Source organism: Herpailurus yagouaroundi, unplaced genomic scaffold, assembly GCF_014898765.1.
Source record: "Herpailurus yagouaroundi ecotype Mexico unplaced genomic scaffold, PumYag 162, whole genome shotgun sequence".
Lineage (NCBI taxonomy): Eukaryota > Metazoa > Chordata > Mammalia > Carnivora > Felidae > Herpailurus > Herpailurus yagouaroundi.
This window is the reverse complement of record NW_024412403.1, coordinates 59,792,011-59,811,581: the sequence shown is the minus strand read 5'-3', so window position 1 is coordinate 59,811,581 and position 19,571 is coordinate 59,792,011. Positions and strand designations below refer to the sequence as shown.

Genomic DNA, 19,571 nt, shown 5'->3' with positions numbered 1-19,571 from the left:
TGACCTGGCTGAAGTCGGACGCTTAACCGACTGCGCCACCCAGGCGCCCCAAAGAAATTTTTTTTATTTTTAAGTACAAAATTTTCTGTGAATAGAAATTTTTTTTTTTTTTCAACATTTATTTATTTTTGGGACAGAGAGAGACAGAGCATGAACGGGGGAGGGGCAGAGAGAGAGGGAGACACAGAACTGGAAACAGGCTCCAGGCTCTGAGCCATCAGCCCAGAGCCCGATGCGGGGCTCGAACTCACGGACCGCGAGATCGTGACCTGGCTGAAGTCGGACGCCCAACCAACTGCGCCACCCAGGCGCCCCATGTGAATAGAAATTTTTGAAGAGGTTTATGTACTTAGTGATTAGTAGCTACTAATTTCAAATTTTGTAGTTTAAACATTGTCTTAAGTAATTTACTCATTCCCTCTGTAATCTCTTAATTTACTGTTGTTTTCAGTGGAAGTTTTTGTTTTTGAAAATTTTGTTTTTGAAAATTTAAAGGTAAATTTTAACATCATCCAGAATGGATTTTGACTGAGTGGGAGCTAAATCAGTTGGGTTTTATTTTATGGTTTATTGTGGGGAGAGGAGATAAAAATCTGTAACGGGGTGGAATTTTTCTGCTTGAAAATTTTCAGTTAATTCAAGCTAACTTTATTATAGAAGCTTTTCATTTCTAAAGAGAGGATGATCGAAGCTGTCTTCATATTTTTATATTTGAAATAATATGAAAAATACAAAATGCCTTTATTCTTATCTTTTCTTTATTATTTTGTTAATAGTCAGATCTCTTAGAGAGCAGAATGTTTGGACAGAATAATTGCATTTCTTTTGTCCTTAGGAAACACTTGATACAACATTTGCTACAAGTTTAAGATACTCTTTTTTGTGTGTTTTTATCATTTAGATCTTTTGGGATTCATAACTGAGTCTTAACAGGAAGGGTTAGAAACTAAAACAAGTTTTCTTTTTGCTTTGTTTTTTTAATGTACAGTTTTATGCTTGCTAGGGATTAAGGTTCAGTTCATTGGCCTGAAAATTCAGCCTTTTGAAATTCTGTTTTTTGGAGAGTTTGAATGACTGAAAAACCCCAAAATGGCTTTGGCTACTTTAGAAAATCTTGTTTACTCCGGCTGTTAATTATGTATCCTTCAGCCTTTGGGAATGATAAATGGCAGTGTAGTGTGGGGTAGCATTTTATGATAGGTTGATGATAATTCTTGAAAGAATTTTTTATAAATGCAGTAGTGGTTAATATGGTACTTGATATCCCATCTAACATCCTTATGTCCTACTAAAGTGTGACTACTTAGAATAATGGACAACTGGAATGTATCTTTCCTGTCATTTCCTATTTAATATAGAATTTATATTATTTTTCATAATTTAGTGCTTAGAATATTTGTTGTCCAGACCCAAATATTAATCTTTCTTGTTGATTTCTACTGTATTCTGTTTCAAGTATGATCACCATGACATCAACATGATTAAAATTTCCCTTAACAATCACTTTGTCAGATATTGGCTCTTCTAATAATTACCCAGATATTATCTTTCTTCTCTGGTTTCACATTTTGAGTGTAGTAATGATACATACAATTTAAGCTTCTAGTGGTAAATAAAATCTTCCCTAAGTAAAATTATGAATTAGGTGAAACTAGATATCCAGGATTTTTTTTTTTTTTTTACTTCATTGACTTCACTTTTTTAGAATATTGATTTTGTGAAATAATTCTATATTAGGCTTGTCTTTGGTTAGCATTATTCTTTTATTCTAGTGCAAATATAGGTTAAAAATTGAACTGAAATCTTACATATTATAGTAACTGTAGAGTCTGATAATTTTACTAAATTCAACTGAAGATATTGTTAACAAATTAGAACATAATGTTTGATTTCTAATAAGTTTAACTTATAAATGTATTGTGATTTATAAAATATACCTTTTTTTTCTTTTAAATTATGTGTGTAAGTAAGTTATAACTATGAACCAGTTTCCTAATACTAATGAATTGGTTAAATAAAAATACAGTTTTTTGGAAGTGCAACTGACAACTATTTTTAAATGGAGAGCTTAGGTGATTCTTGGTACTTCTATAATACTTTTATATTTTTCAGTCACAGCACTTAGCATATCATTTTTAATATTTGGCTTATGGGTTTGTCATCTCCAGTGGAGTATGAGTTTCTTGAGGATAAGAACTGTCTTTACCACTCTTATTTTCACGGTGGTTTGCACTGTGCTGATGCATGAGTGCTCAGTGTGTGAACTAATGGACATACTTAAGTGACTTTAAATATACTTATTTTCAAAGGACAGTATAAAACTTCAAGATTGCTCAGCAATATGTGAGGAGGAAGAAGAAGAAGATGAAGGAGAAGCTGCAGATATGGAAGGTATTTGTGTTCTAGATTTGCTTTAATCACACTAGAATATGGATTTTGGAGTATTTGTAGTTGAGGTGGACAAGAATTCTACTCCATTGTGTTCTAGGTTTTAACATTTAACACCCTACAGAGGCTTTTATTTAAACTTAAGTACTGCAGAACTTACCTTATCTTGGACTCTTCTACTTTACCTAAGGCATAGCCTTGATAGCATTATTTCTAGTGGGATACATCTTAGTCATAAATCTTTAACACTGGGGACAGCTCTAATTCTTTTTTTTTTTCTTTAATGTTTATTTCTGAGAGAGAGAGAGAGCGCCTACAATGTGGGCACATGCTTGAACAGGGGAGGGGCAGAGAGAGAGGGAGACAGAGAATCCCAAGCAGGCTCCATGCTGTCAGCGCAGAGCTGGATGCAGGGTTCAAACTCACAGACCAAGAGATCATGACCTGAGCCAAAATCAAGAGTTGGACACTTAACCCATTAAGCCACCCAGGTGCCCACTTAAAAGCTAATTCTTGAAAACTATTTCAGAGCAGAGCAAAGTGTGCTCTTGTATTATGCATTTACTTTTCTTCTTTTGACCAAATACATAGAATTTATGGTGAGATAGAAATGTTCTGTAGCACGCAGAAGTGGAAGATGGTGCCAGGGAGAGTCGAGGTGCTATTAATAGCAAGTGGCGTTTGCTCATGAGGAGATGACACGTAGCTGAATTACCAGCATAGTCTTGACTCAAAGTACTTTTCTGTTTTGTTTTCTAAATTACTTTTGAGTCTTCATGAAACCTAGCTGTATATCTGTTACTGAATTCTAGTGAGAGTTTTGTCTTTATTTTTGTGGCAAACACCCATTCTTGGAAGAAATCTGTATGAGTTACTTGTAACCAGAATTGCTCACAGCAACCTCACATACCAATCATCCCAGTGATTGACTTCTGTATCTAAACCTCCAGTCCAGATCTCCTGAACTTCAGAGGTACTTGTGTAGTTTCCTTTGTACCTGGATGTCTCATAATTGTCAGAACCACCTTCTTGCACAAATACTTTTGCGCATTCCATCTGTCTGAATGGTGTACAGTTATCCAGGCTGGGGTAGAGGGTAGGAAGAAAACAGTGAAGAAAGCACTGTTTTTAGAGTACAAGTTGTGGGACTGCCTTAAATATCTGACCGACAGCCTTTTAGTGTGTTTGTGACATTTCCCTTGGATAGAGCTGAAGAAAAAATTGCTGTGTGTGGAATTTTGCTTAAAAAAAACTGTGTTGATGGTATAGGAGGTAATATAATAATTAATATAACAGGCAGTTTTCATTAGTCAGCAAATGTTTATTGGACAATATAGTATCTATGTAGCAGGCACTGTTCTTGGTGCTAGAGATAAAGCAGTAGACATCTTATGGAGCTTATATTCTAGTTATGGGAGACAAAAAAAATAGATAAGCAGTATACTTTATTAGGTGGTTGTAAGTATTAGCAAAATAAAGGAGGGGGAGGGGACAGAGTCTTGGGGAAGGATGAGTACTATTTAAAATAGGTTGGTCAAGAAATTCATTGAGAACATGAATTTTAAGTAAAGCCTGGAAGGAAGTGAGTGAGCAAGCTATTTGGATATCTGAGGCCCTGAGGAAGGAGCTTGTGTGGCTTATATAAAATACTGTGAGCAGGGGCACCTAGCTGGCTCGGTCGGTAGGGCATGTGACTCTTGATCTCGAGGTCATAAGTTCAAGCCCCACATTGGGTATAGAACTTACTTTAAAAAAAAAAAATCCTGTGTCCAGAGATGAGCGAGGGCAGAGAAGTAAGGCATGGAGTCAATGAGGTAACCTTGGGACCAGATCATGTAGGGCTTTAATTCAGTGAGATGAGAAGCCATTGGAAGGTTTTTCTAACTAGAAGAGCAACTTAGAATAAGATTTACTATTTTAACAGAATCACTGTAATTGTTGTATTGAGAATAGGCTGAAGGGGATTAGGGACAACAGGACGCTGTTTGGATAATCTAGGCAAGAAATGATAAGAGGTTGGGCTCGAGTGGCAACACTGAAAGTGATGAGAAATAGACTTCTGGACATATTTTGAGGGTAGGGTCAAAGGGATTTGCTGCTGAGTGGGAAGTGGCATGGGAGAGACAGAGTAGCCAAAGATTTTTGGTGTGAGTGTCTGGCAAGGTGTCTTGAACTGAGATGAGGAAAATTGTAGGACCAAATAGCTTTGGAGGGGGAGTTTAGGAGTTCAGTTTTAGATGTGTGCTGTTTGCCATGTACATTAGTCATTCCATTGGAGCCATAAGTAAAGAGTTAGATATTGTGAGCAGGGGTAAATTTGGGGATCAGTAGCATTTAAAGCTATTCAGACTGGATGAAATCATCAAGGGAGTAAGGGTAGATAGAGAAAAGACAAAGTCCAAAAACTGAGCCCTTGGTTACTATAGAGTTTTTTTAAAAGAAAAGAAAGAAAAAAAAAGGAAATAAAGTTGAGATGAAGAGGAACCAAGCATAGAGGTTAGTAAAGGAGAAGCCACTGAGATGAGAGGCAGAGCCAAGGAAAGTGTTCAGGAAGGTGGGAATAAATCATCCAGATGGTCCTGGAAGGTCAGTTAAGATGAAACCTGGGAATTTACCCCTGGATTCAGCAAAGAGGAAGTCACTGATGATTTTAATAAGCACACTTTATGCAATTATATAAACAGCCTTACGTTATACAGTGGAGTCACTGAGGGTTCTACAGTATCATGCCATTTGGTATTGCTAATAGACAGTAGTGTGGACCAAGCCTTGCCATGCTAATGTTCTCTGGCTTTGTCAGGTATAGTGCTGCTTTGGAAGTGTGGAATTAGCCCACTCATACCTATTCAGTATCTTCAGTTAAAAACAAAAGCAGGGGTGCCTGGGTGGCTCAGTCGGTTAAGTGTTCGACTCTTGGTTTTGGCTCAGGTCTTGATCTCATGGTTTTGTGAGTTTAAGCCCTGTGTCAGGCTCTGTGCTGACAGTGCAGAGCCTGCTTGGGACTCTCTCTCCCCCTCTCTTTCTGCCCCTCTCCTGCTCATGCTGTCTCTGTCTCTCAAAATAAAAAAGTCAATAAATAAGTAAATAAAGTAAAAACAAAAGCAAAAACCCAGGTTTTGAATGATACTCTGAAGTAATATATGTTATTTGGTTTAAGAAATCTTGTACTTGATTAATCTTTTGTTGCTTTTTATAACAGAATATGAAGAGAGTGGATTGTTGGAAACAGATGAGGTTTGTAAATTGAGTTTTTAGTTAACTTTTACTGAATAAACTTGCTGATTAATATTTCTAATAGTATCTTGATCTTTCCAGTAAACTTTTATTTATATGTTTACATTGGTTATAGCGTATAACATTTTAGCTTTGACTTTTAAGTTCTATTTGTTTTTGGAAAAAAATATAAGGTGGGAAAATTACCTTTTCTAAATTGTTACATTCATACTAATTTTAACGGCTGTAAATTTTTCTCCATTATTGCTAGGCTACCCTAGACACAAGGAAAATGGTAGAAGCTTGTAAAGCTAAAACTGATGCTGGAGGTGAAGATGCTATTTTGCAAACACGAACTTACGACCTTTATATCACTTATGATAAATATTACCAGACACCACGGCTATGGTTGTTCGGCTATGATGAGGTATAAACAGAAAATATATTTAAAATTTTTGGATTTAATTCCTTTGTCATTAGGTCCATGTGTATATACTGTGACCTTTTAAATTTTAGAAATCATTTGTTTTATAATTTCATGATTAATACTGAACTTGATTCTTATTTTAAAGAAACCATGAGGGGCGCCTGGGTGGCGCAGTCGGTTAAGCGTCCGACTTCAGCCAGGTCACGATCTCGCTGTCCGTGAGTTCGAGCCCCGCGTCGGGCTCTGGGCTGATGGCTCAGAGCCTGGAGCCTGTTTCCGATTCTGTGTCTCCCTCTCTCTCCGCCCCTTCCCCGTTCATGCTCTGTCTCTCTCTGTCCCAAAAATAAATAAACGTTGAAAAAAAAAATTAAAAAAAAAAAAAAAAAGAAACTATGAATTATTCAGTGTGACAATAACACTACTAAGAATTAAACAGAAATAATCTGCTACATATTTATTGCTTTGTTCTTGAGGTTATTCATTCAAACTATAAGAGAAATTGAACTTAGTTTCTTGTATTAAATTTTGGGGGTATTACATTTGTTGCGTACATAAGACATTTACAAAATGATCATGTTGCGTGTGTTTTTTTTCCTTAAGACGGAAAACCTTTTTTTTTTTTTTAACTTGTTTACGTAATTGAATTAAGGGATAACTGAAATAAAATCAACTTGTTTTAACATGTATGTCATTCTTATGACTATAAATGGGAAAATAAAAAAGTAAAACAAAATAGGCCCCAAAGATGAATTATAAAGTTATAAAATTGTTTCAACAGCTATGAACTTACTTTTTTGTGGAATCTTTACTGCAGCTGACGTTATATAACCTTGGTGTACAGACTCCTTCCTCCTTTCCCTAGTATAAATAAACTGTAATTTCTTCCCCAAAGAGTCTGGTGATTCGAAATAGTCTGTAATAGTGTATTGCAGGTGATATGGGAGGGAGGGATATATCTATTTTAAACGTTGAAGTTTAGGCCTGAAATTTTTTAAGTGTTTTTTGTTTGTTTGTTTTTGTTTTTGTTTTTTGAGAGAGAGCTCAAGCAGGGGGTGGAAAGAGGATCTGAAATAGGCTCTGTGCTGACAGCAGCCAGCCCAATGTGGGGCTTGAACTTCTGAACCACGCAAGATCATGACCTGAGCCAAAGTTCGATGCTCAATTGACTGAGCCACCCAGGTGCCCCAGGCTTGAAAGATTTTAAACAGTGATTTCAAAACATTTTTTATCATTTCAGCAAAGGCAGCCTTTAACAGTTGAACACATGTATGAAGACATCAGTCAAGATCATGTGAAGAAAACAGTGACCATTGAAAATCACCCTCATCTCCCACCTCCTCCTATGTGTTCAGTTCACCCGTGCAGGTGTGTGTGTGTGTGTGTGTGTGTGTGTTTGTGTTGTGTGTGTGTTGTGTGTCCATAAGGATTTATTACTTGAGAGTCTGTAAACAAAGTGTCCTAACAGAAAAGTTTAATAAGCAAGTAAAATTCTCTTTTGTCTTTTTTAGAAAGGTTCTTGTGCTTAAATATGTAAGAACAAAGGAAAAAGACCCAATTTATTTTAAGTTTAATTAATAAGACTATTTTTTGTTCTCTTTGTGTGTTTAGCTATAGTGTAGTATAGATCTTTCTGGTTTTACTGTTTTCAGCTCCAAGAATAGTTTAGAAGATGCTCTTTAGATTAAAAAGTACTCATCATTTAGACATGGTTTGCCCTATTGTGATAAATCTTGCTATGAATGTGGAGTATAAAGTTATCCTTGTGTTTTTTATTTATCTCCTTTTATTGGTTAGTGAAGGAAGATGTATTCAGAGTTTCTATTTTCCTTTAGTCTCCAGTTAAGAGATATTCAGCCCTACTATTTGGGATTTTCTTTGCATCATTATGTTTTCGTAGGGCCAAGTAAGTGAAGCGGACTCTATATGCACAATTTACTCTGTTATTTCTAATGGGTAACTCTTACAAATCACTGAGAAATTCTGGTAACAATATTTTTTGGATGAAAACTTTGGTATTCCATTGACTAATTAGATGCAACATTCTACTTTTTAAAAATTCTTAGTATTTTCTTCTTATTTTTTGCAACCTCTTTGTCCTCATACTTTATCCAATAGAAAGCCTAGTTCATTTTTCCAGTTCATTTATGTCAAGAGTTGTTAATATTGCTAACTGAAAAGTAATTCAAGAGTCCTTAGTTTTAGTTTTGGATTATCTGAAAGGTTTTCATTTTATTTTGTTGCCTTCTCTGATGGTTTGAGGTTTTAGGATGGTGCTTATCAAACTGAGGCATGTCTCTTTCTTAGCTGTGTTAGGGAAAAGAGATAAGTAATTTAACTGGTAATTAATGTTAAACGTTTTAATAAATGGCTGTATTATACAATGTAATGTAAGTAGCAAAAAGTTGGGGGCCTATAAGGTAAGATTTCAAGTACATTTTAGGCCTGGCCATGGGCTACCTCAGATTATGTTTTTGGATTCTCAGGACTCTGAGAATCTTTTTTTTTTTTAACTGTATTTTATTTTTATTTTGAGAGAGAGTGAGCAGGGGCTTATTCTCAGCTAAATATTTGAGCAGCTGAAATCCCAGCATTGTAAATATGTCTTTTATTTATTTATTTTTGTTTTTTGATTAGCTGTTACCATGTAGGTTTTTTGAATTTGCCTGGTATAATTCTTGTTTCTTAGAGCACACAGCCCTCGCTCTGCAATTATACCCTGGCATGGTTTCCCTTTTCTCTAGTTTTCTGCTGCACTATCCCCCAAACTCCTTCAGCCTGCATTGTAGGATAGCTAACTAGTGCCATTGTGTTTGTGACTACCATAGCTTTTAAAATTTAGCCTGAGGTCCAGTAAAATATTCTACATGACTCAACAATCTGATTTGTTTGGGAATAGTAAGGAGAATATTTTATAATATAACTATTACGTTAAAATTAATTCACTGACACTAATAAGGTAGATTCCTTGCTTTTCCTATTTTGATCTAATCTATGCTGATAAGATTTATTTATTCTTTTGCTTTTAGGCATGCTGAGGTGATGAAGAAAATCATTGAGACTGTTGCAGAAGGAGGGGGAGAACTTGGTGTTCATATGTATCCTTACCTGTATATGTCATTAGTGGCACATTGGCTCCTAGGATTGTTTTCCTCTTTGGGACATGTAGTATAATGTTAATGACACAGTACCTATAACTTGTTTTAGCCCCTCATATCTGGAAGTCTTAATGGGAGTCTTTATTTAGAAAATGCCATATTGTGATAGTTATGCTTTGTCCAGATGATGAGCACATGTTCCTTTGTGCTCCCATCAGCCCTGCCTTATGACAGAACCTTGGTCAGTGTGTTTGTCTAGGTAGCAGCTTGCTAGTTGCTTTTGTTTGTGGAAGAGACAATGGCTAAGAGTATGTGAATATAGAACCATTGCTCTTAATGGAAAAAAAACGGGCAAAAAGAAGAGTAACCTACTAATTTAGAGGATAACACATGAGTATCTTTTCCCTAAGTATATTTCCAGTTTAACTATTATTAAAAAATGTGCTTCCCATCAGGTAAAAGTAAAGTTAGTTTGTGTCATTCTGAGGTCTCTGAAACAGAATTCAGCTTAATAGGTTAATAAAAAGTAAAGCACACAAAGTGTATTTCATATATTCTTAAAATATATTATCTTTTTTATTTTAAGAGCACCCTTCTTATATCTTACTATGGTTTTCCTGCTTCTGGGGTTGACAAGAATAAACTAAGTAAACTGCTGGATCCTGAAATACATGTACCCATAGCATGGATTTGGCAAAAGCAGCCAAAGTCAATAATGTAGATGCCAAATAGTTTACATAAGTTTGGTACTAGATTAACACTTGGTTCTTGCCACTCAGTGTTAGATGTAGACTGTGAGGGGTCACCCCTGTCTTAGAACTGTAAAGGACCTAAAAATTGCTGATAAAGTGTGTCCCTCAGAGGAACACTGGGCTTATTTGACACTGAAACAAACCTGGAACCCTCGGACCAAGCCAGTCTGATTCCTGAAACCCTATTGCGCATAACTTGAGCATTCATCTCTGTGTTGGAGACTGGGTAGCAACTTATAAGACTCTGTGTTTAATAATTGAGTCATCAGTTCCCCCAATAAAAATTAAGGTCTTAATATTTTCAGGTGCAGTGGAACATAGAAAAAAAATTCAGGATTTTATTAAACACAGTCTAGTGTAGCAGATTGTATGGCAAGTACATACACTAACTACAATCAGTCCTTATGGAGGGTTTCCACTTAATTATTTTTTTCTCTTTTGCTTCAGTGCTTTTATATTTTTTACCCTGTCTTATTTTCTAACAAACTAATAGGCAGTAAAGGAACCATTTCCCACTCATTTAAACATGAACAACCTTGTTCTCACTTTTATATAAAAAAAAAAAATAAAAAAAAAATGGGCTCATGCAAACTCATACTTATTAGGAAGTTTCACATTTAAATACTAAATGGGAGTAGGTCAAGCAGTCTTCAAGTTACAGAGAACCTCATGTTGAATAGACACAAACTTCCATGAATTATTTTTTAATATACTTAAGATTTTGTCGTATGTATTTTTTCTGAGAAATTGTTTAATAAGGATAATTACAATGTTAGCTTAAATCCTAGTACTGTTTACCAATCAATTTTCCTTAGCTAAAGACCTTTAGGTATCTTCTAATTTTCTTGAAGTTCGTACAAGCTGTCATTCCAACAATAGAATATGACTACACAAGACACTTCACAATGTAACGAAGAGAGCATAGAATTTATCCTAATTACTGGTTCTGATTTTTAAAGAATTAACCCATAGATGTGACATTGACCATATACACCAATATGTACAATTTCTCTAATAAAGGGACTTATATGTTTATGCATTAAATAAAAAAAGTTCCACTACCAGCCTTATTTGTTTAATAAAAATGAGTGTAAAGAGACTGTTTTTCTTGCTTCTTATCAAAAGGTGATAGTAGTATTTTAGAACTCTGGAAATGGGGGGTACCTGGGTGGCTCAATTGGTTAAGCATCTGACTCTTGATGTCGGCTCAGGTCATGATCTCACGGTTCCTGAGATCGAGCCCAACGAGCTGTCAGTGCACAGCCTGCTTGGGATCCTCTCTCCTTGCCTCTCCCCTAATTGTGCTCGTTCTCTCTCTCTCTCTCTGTCTCTCTGTCTCTCTCATCTCCCTCTCTCAAAATAAACATTAAAAAAAAAATCTCTGGAAATTGCATGGTAGAATATTAGAATTTAAAGGGATCTCTTGGTTGTATCACATCAGTGTATAGATCTGGGTGTAGAAGTTCAGAAAGGTCAAATGCATTCTACTGTGGGACAACTAGGGAGAAGGACCAGAATGCCCATTAGGATATATTCTCTTTGTACTTTGCCTCTTGGCTCTGTTCTTTCCATTCTGCATATAATGGAATGGCTAACCCTGCCTCTAAGGAACTTTCCTTGTTTTGTTGTTGCTGTTTTCTCATCATTCAAGAATACTCTCTTTTCTTTCAGCGCCCCTTTACTTTTCTCCTTTTCCCATTTGTAGTTCAGTTCTTTTATTGCAAGGAAATCTCCATTATAAAGATAATGTTTTGGTAGAGTTAAGATGCTGTCTGATAGGGTGTCCTATGGAGATACAAAAATGAGCGTCATCGAATACACTTCAGATATCCTGCTTGCTCATAAAGCCAGCCAGCTCTTTTCCTTTGTTAATCTTCCAAACTGATTTTACTGAAGTGTTCTATTTTTGAATACCTTTAATCTAAATTATGTCCAATATTAGATATTATCACATAGTCAGCACTTTTTCCCAGTTAGTCTTATCAATAATATAGATAACCTCAAATCTTTTCAAGTAAAGGTCATATTTATTTCAGTCACCACTAGGTGGCATAAGCCATTTTGTTGGTCAAACCTTTTTAGTTTCAGTAATTTTTTTCCAATTGAAATCTTGTATAGATCCGTAATACATACAAAATGGATGTGTTAATGGTATGAATGTGTTTTTAAACTCATGAATTTTATGAGAACAGTAATTGTTTTGATGAAATTTGGATCATGGATGACAGTCTTAAAGCCTTTGCACCTAATTTACGTTTTATATTAGCTTCGTGGTGGTATTTTTAAACTCTGGTTTGTATAAATAGTAGCAAATGGCAATAGTTTTCTTTATTTTTTAACTTTATTTTGAAATAAATTTACATTTACAGAAGCATTACAAGTCCTGTATACCCTTCACCCAGCATCCTCTGTTGTAACATCTTATGTAACCATGTTTATCAAAACTAAGAAATTAACATTGATATCATACTATTAACTGCAGATTTTATTCACACTCCCCCGAGTTTTTTTTACTTAATGTCTTTTTTCTGTTCCAGAATCCAATCTAGGATACACTGTATTTCATTGTCTTTAGTCTCTTCCAATCTGTGACCGTTTCTGTCTTTATCTTTCATGATCCTGATAGTTTTAAAGAGTAATAGTCAGAAATTTTGTACAATACCCCTTATCTGATGTTTTCTCATGATGAGACTGAGGTTAAAAAATTTGGGAAAGAATACCACAGAGCTGGTGTGCCCTTTTAACATTATGTTAGGAAGCAGTTGATTAAGGTGGTGCCTGTCTGCTAGGTTTCTTTCTTTTTTTTTTTTTTTTTTAATGTTTACTATTCATTTTTGAAAGCAAGACAGAGCACAAGCAGGGGAGGGGCGAAGAGAGAGGGAGACACAATCCAGAGCAGGCTCCAGGCTCCAAACTACCAGCACAGAGCCCGACGTCGGGGCTCAAACCCATGAGCTTAGATAATGACCTGAGCTGAAGTCAGACTAGGTTTCTTAATTTCAAATTCCAATTGTTTATTGCTTGCAATACAACAGAGTTTCATATACTGATGTGTTCTGTATCCTTGCTAAATTCATTTTTAATTCCTGTTTATTGCAGGTCCTATAGATTTTCTATATAGACAATCATATCATCTGCATATATAGATAATTTTACTTTTTTGTTTCCAATCTATGTGTCTTGTATTTTTCTTACCTAATTGAACAGTACAGTGTTGATTAGGAGTAATGTGAGTGGACATCCTTTCCTGTTCCTGATCTTTGGGAGAAAGCACTCAGTTTCTCACCATTAAGTAGGATGTTAGTTGTAGCTTTTTGTGTTATGCCTTTATTAGGTTAAGGAATCTCCCTTCTATCCCTAGTTTGCTGAATTTTTGTTATAAATGTTAAATTTGGTCAAATTTGTCTTCTGTATCTATTGAAACAGTCATACAGTGTTTTGTATTATGCCTGTAAAAAAGGATTACATTGATTATTGAGATAGCCTTGCATTCCTCAGATGAACCACATATTTTTATTATGGCTGGATTCAAATTTGCTGAAATTTTATTGATGAATTTTACATTTATGTTCATGAGGGATATTGCCAATGGTTTTCTTCTAACGTCTTTAATTTTGATTTTGGTTTTCCAGTAATGTTAGCCCAATAGTATGAGTTGGGAAGTGTTGCCTCTATTTTCTTGAAGATATTGTGTACAAATAGAATTTTCCTGTGAAATCATCTATCTGGGCCTGGAGATTTTTGGGGAAGTTTTTTTTTTGTTTTTTGTTTTTTGTTTTTTGTTTTTTAATGTTTATTTATTCTTGAGACAGAGAGAGACAGAGCATGAACGGGGGAGGATCAGAGAGAGAGGGAGACACAGAATCTGAAGCAGGCTCCAGGCTCTGAGCTGTCAGCACAGAGCCTGACGGGCTCAAACTCACAGACCATGAGATCATGACCTGAGCCAAAGTCGGATGTCCAACCGATTGAGCCACCCAGGCACCCCTGGGGAAGTTTTAAATACAAATTCAGTTACTTTGTTTATGATATAACTATTCTTGAGTTTGGTAATTTGTATTTTTTGGAGGGATTTTGTTCTATAGTGGAGATAGAGGGTACAATCTTGGTGGAGTTTCGCCGCCCCCCCCCCCCCCGTGCATAGCTGCTGTTCCCCCACCCTGGGTCAGCACCACAGCAGATACTTCTTAAGGCTCCTTCTGATCTCTTCTGTGAGTGCCACATGGAGTCCATGGAAGAAGAGGGTGTGGACTCCCCCCAGTATGTTTGGCCCCAAAGGTTTCACAGTATTCTGCATTCTGGAGTCTGCCTTCACTGCTTCCCAGCCATACCAGTTTACTCTCTCTGGTGGGCTTGTGCCACCCTTCTTTCTTACTGGAGGGAAGCTTTTGGACCAGGTGTTTTCTCTGCAACCTCAGGTCTCCTTTGGGTTTACATAAATTCTTAAATTTGAAGCTAGTTTTCTTTTTTTGCCGCAAGGACGGAAGAAATACTTTTTTCAGCTCTCTACATCTTGAGGCAGAGGTCTTTATGTTTTTTACAACATCAATTTCTGGGGTGCCTGGGTGGTTCTTTTGGTTAAGCATCTGACTCTTGATTTCAGTTCAGGTCATGATCTAACAGCTCCATGAGATTGAACCCCACATGGGGCTCTGTGCTGAGCATGGCGCCTGCTTGGGATTCCCTCTCTCCCTCTCTCTCTGCCCTTCCTTCACTCATGTGTGCCCTCTATCTCTCTTCTCTGTCAAATAAACTTTAAAACACTAGCTTCAAAATATACTCCTCAGCTAAGCCAAATAGAAGAATGTTTATTCTGACCTCTGCACATGAATGATTTATTCTGGAAATACATGATGATGTGATAATGACTTGAGAGCTCCTAAAGCACTCTGTGAAGCTCACTTACCTAAATAATGCTTGATTTATTTTTTAGGATATAGACTTCTATTTGAAGTAAGGACAGACAACCAAGCAACTCAAGCCTAGATTTTCCTAAAATATTAGGTAAGAATAACAGCTTGTTAGAAGGAACTCTTAAAAGCACGTGAGCTTTATAGGTAAACCTTATTACTTGTTAAGCTACAGAATGGAAAATGCTTTGAATTTATAACTTACACTCTTTCTACTTGCAAAGATTTGAAGGGGCATATTCTTGCAGCAAAAAATTACATATGCCTGAATTGAGGTAAACCTTCCCTGAAGAGAGGATGAAGTAGGCCAGAACAGCCATCACAGGTAAAATTAAAAACTTCCTAGAAGAAAATATAGGAAATACCTTGTGACCTAGTATGTAGAAGTCTCCTTGAAAACCAGTCCTTCCCCCTACCCAGCATGAACCGTAATTCAGCAAATAAATGAATTTTACTATATCAAAATTATGAATTTGTTTTAAAAAGATAATACAGACAAATTTTCTATTAAGCGGTAGTCTGGAAAAGGATATTTATAAAGTCTAAAACTGACAGGAGACTCATCTTTTTAGACTATCCAAGGAAATCCTACAAATCAACAACAGAGAAAAATCAGGGTGTCAGTCCATTGCATAACAAATTGCCCCAAAATGTTAGTGGCTTAAAACAGTAATAATCACTTATTATCTCACAGTCTCTGTAGATCAGGAATTTGGGAGTGGCTTAGCTGTGTTTCTGGGCAAGGTCTTAGTGATGTTGCCGGTCAGCATGTTGGCCATGGTTGCAGGTGCTTGAAGGTTTGATTGGACCTGGAGGATCCACTTCTAAGATGACTGTCTTGGCAGATGACCAGCAGGTTGGTGCTGACTAGTGATTATTTCTCACCATGTGGACCTCTCCATCAGGTTTCTTGAGTATCCTCGCGACATGACAGGGCTTTTCCAAGAACAAGTCATCGAGAGAGTACGGCAGAAACCACAGTATATTTTGTGACCTAGTCTGAGAATTCACACAGCGTGGTTTCCTTAGTATCCAACCCTATCTAGTGTGGTTTCACAGGTCAGCCCCATCCGGTGTGGTTACACAGGTCAGCCCTATCCGGTGTGGTTGCACAGGTCAGCCCTATCCAGTGTGGAAGGCAACTATACAAAGATGTGAATGCTGTGAGGCAAGGATCGTTGTGGGCCACTTTGTAGACTCAAAGTCCACAGCCAGGAATTCTAAATTTTTTTAAAAAGATGAAATATGAATAGGCAGTTTATAGAAGAAAAACTCAAAAAGCTAAGATGTGTAGATACTCAAACTTGGAGTATCTGGGCGATTCCATTGGTTAAGTGTTTAACTCTTGATTGCTGCTCAGGTCTTGATCTCACAGCTTGTGAGTTCGAGCCCCATGTCAGGCTCTGCACTGATGGAGCGGAGCCTGCTTGAGATTCTCCCCACCCCCATCTTTTTCAAAAATAAACAATAAAAAATAGAAAAAAAGATAGTCAAACTTACCAGAAAGATGTTAAAACAAGATGCTTCTTTGTACCTATTCAGTTGGCAAACATTTTGTTGGATAATGGCAGGCATTCAAAGACATGTGAAGATATTGGAACCAACCCTTGTGCACTGCTGGAGTGTAGACTGACACAGCCATTTCAGGGATGAATCTGGTAATACCTGGTCAAATTAAGAATGTCTCACTCTTGAGTGTATAATACAAAGGAATAGATGCAGAAGATCTTATAGGGATATATTTTCACCTGTGTTTCTCCTTTACTACTTGTGTAGAACATTTTACTTCTAGTCACCAAATGTGTGGAGGTTTTTCCCTACGTCAAGCAATTTTCTGTGACACCAGTTAGGCGTCCTGTAATTCAACTCAGTTCTCACTACCTGGAGATGGTATCGGTCCCAAAGTTTAAGAGCTCAGTCCCGTAAGACTTATCCACCCTACTTCAGATCCCAGTTCCAAGTAATAGGTCCCCAGGTTACTCACAACTTAGTCCAATTTGGCTACAAATTATAGGTTCCCACAATGCCCTCCTCGGTCTCAATTTTCTAGAGTGGCTCACAGAACTCAGAGAAGCACTTAATGTTTTACCGGTTTATTAAAAGATATGATAAAGGATACAGATGAAGAGTTCTATATAGCATGAGGTCCGGGAGGGTCCTGAGTGCGGGAGCTTTTGTCCCTGTGGAATTGGGATGCTTCACCCTCCCGGTGTGGCTGTGTTTGGCCAACTGAAAGTAACCCTGTACTATGGAGATTTTATGAAGACTTGCTCACATAGGCATAATCAATCATTAACTATTTCTAGCCCCTCTCTCTCTGGAGGATGATGGGTGGGATTGAAAATTCCAAGCTTCTAATCATGGCTTGGTCTTCCTGGTTACCAGCAGCCAACCAAGAACCTACCCAGAATCACCTCAGTAGAACAAAAGATGCTCTTAGTGTTCGTATCACTTAGGAATTTCTAAGAGGTTTAGGAGCCTTGTGTTAAGAGCTGAGGGCAAGGATCAATATATATTTATTATTATTTTACAGGGAACAGATAGGAGGATGCCATTGCTGTATTGTTTGTGGTAACAGAAGTTGAAAGCAATCTGGCTATTTTCATTGGTAGGGTTACAAGGTACTACATGGCTATTAGAAACAGAATAGATAAACATAACACAACATGGATCGATCTTACACAGTTTTGAATTTAAAAAAGTACGTCTCAGTTATTTCCTTTGTAGTTTCCTCTGTTTTCCATTTTTATTTGGCTGTCTGTTAGACATTACAGACTTAACATGTCAAAATCAAAGCTCCCAGTTTTGTATCCACTGCCAAACACCCACCTATCACAAGTGAACTGCTAAAAACCCATTCTCTTCTTCCAATTTTCCCCATCTCAATTAATGTCATTACTACCAATCCTGTTGCTGAGCCAAAAATCCTAGGAATCATCTTTGATTTTTCTTTCTGTCCATCCCTACACTAGTAACACATGATGCCATAGTAACGTTCTGTCCTCTCTACCTCCAATAGTACATCTGGATGCCTGGGATTCTGTGTACTGAACAAGTAATTCACATGATTCAGACACAGGAGATTCATGGATCACACGTGAGAACCCCTAAGAAACACTCTCCTGCTCTTGATTGAGGAGTAAACTTTTCCTTTTTGAATAATTTGGGGGCTTCCTAAGAGGGAAAACTTAGAAGATATACATTTGGGCTTTTAGAATAAAGGTCATATTCTCAATTCCATTGTTAGTGAATAAACAGGTCTCAAATGAAAATACCTTTCCAGGTTTATTTCCAATACAGTTGATAGTATGAAAGTTTTGTATTTAATGAACAAGAGGTAGCTGAGAGCTGGGTTCTAGAGCCAGTATTTAATTCCCAGTTCCCTTTCTTTAGTTATGTAAACTTAATTTGCTTGCCTTTGAACCTCCAGGTTCCTCACCTACAAAATGAGAATAGCATTTTCTAGCTATAGAGTTATTAAGAGGATTGAATTCAATAGTGCATGTAAAGCACTTAGCACAGTGCTTGACCTTTAATGCTGCTGCTAATATGATAATGGGCACTATAGCCACCACTCTAGACCTAGTTTTGAGTATCACGTCCAGCAGAGGGCAGTAGAATAGCACAAGAATTAAGTATTTAAGCATACTGGAGATGTCAGTTACCAAAAATCACTACCTCTCTCTCCTGGTATTTCTTGTGGTGATGGAGGAAGGAAATTGATGATGTTGGTGAACATCCTTTGCGTTTGAGATTCTCATCTGTCCATTTATTGAATAACAGTGATGCATCCAGTTTATTTTGGTTATTAACCCTTTATCAAATACGTGATTTGCAAATATTTGTGGTTCTGTTTTTGTAATTATTTGCAGTTTCAATCTCATAACACCTTTGCTACCCTTCATATTTATCCTTCTAAAATTAGGGAAATGGACTCAAATTATTTTTGTCTTATCAAAGTATAATTGTGTTTACTGTGTACAAAGTGATTATTTGATATATAAATAAACCGTAAAAGGATTCTTAGACTTAACACATCCATCACACCCATCACCACATATTTCCCTTTTTTTGGGTGAGGGTAGGTGGGTGAGAACACTTAAAATCCATTCAAGTATTGGCAACTGTAGTCACCATACAATTCATTAGATCTTGATACCTTATTCATCTCATAACTAAAAGTTAATGTACCTTTTTACCAACCCCTCCATGTTTCCTCCAGCCCCTGATAACCACCATTCTACTCTCTAGTTCTATGAGTTTGGCTTTTTTTTTTTTTTTAAGACTCTACATATAAGTGATAATGTGTGGTATTTGTTTTCTATCTAGCTGATTTCACTTGGTGAAATGCCCTCCAGAGTCATCCACGTTATTGCAAATGACAAGATTTTCTTCTTTTTAAAGGCTGAATAATATTCTATTGTGTATATGATGTGTGTGTGTGTCACATTTTCTTTATCCATTATCTTTCCAAGGACAATTAGGTTGTTCAATATCTTGTCTATCATATATAATGCTGCAATGACCATGGGAGTGTAGATATCTCCTTGAGATAATGATTTCATTTCCTTGAGATACACATCCAGAATGAGGTATCGGGATCATATGGTAGTTCCGGTTTTAATTTCTTGAGGAAACATCCTTGTTGTTTTTCATACCATCTATACCAGTCTCATACCAGTTTCATACCAGTTTACATTCCCACTGACAGTGTATCAAGTCCTTTTTCTTCACATCCTCACCAGCACTTGTTATCTCTTTTTGACAATAGCCATCCCAACAGATG

At 36.7% G+C, this 19,571-nt stretch overlaps 1 protein-coding gene across 1 annotated transcript in view; it reads left to right on the top strand.

The window, feature by feature from the left end:
- ATG3 (autophagy related 3) overlaps nt 1-10,974 on the top strand; it is a 27,799-nt gene extending 16,825 nt beyond the window's left edge. The window contains exons 7-12 of the mRNA XM_040484507.1: nt 2,310-2,391; nt 5,588-5,622; nt 5,873-6,028; nt 7,266-7,393; nt 9,055-9,123; nt 10,705-10,974. Coding sequence (XP_040340441.1) covers nt 2,310-2,391; nt 5,588-5,622; nt 5,873-6,028; nt 7,266-7,393; nt 9,055-9,123; nt 10,705-10,786 — 552 coding nt within the window. The 3' untranslated portion in view covers nt 10,787-10,974. The remainder of the gene's footprint in view (nt 1-2,309; nt 2,392-5,587; nt 5,623-5,872; nt 6,029-7,265; nt 7,394-9,054; nt 9,124-10,704) is intronic.
- The last annotated feature ends 8,597 nt before the right edge of the window (nt 10,975-19,571 follow it).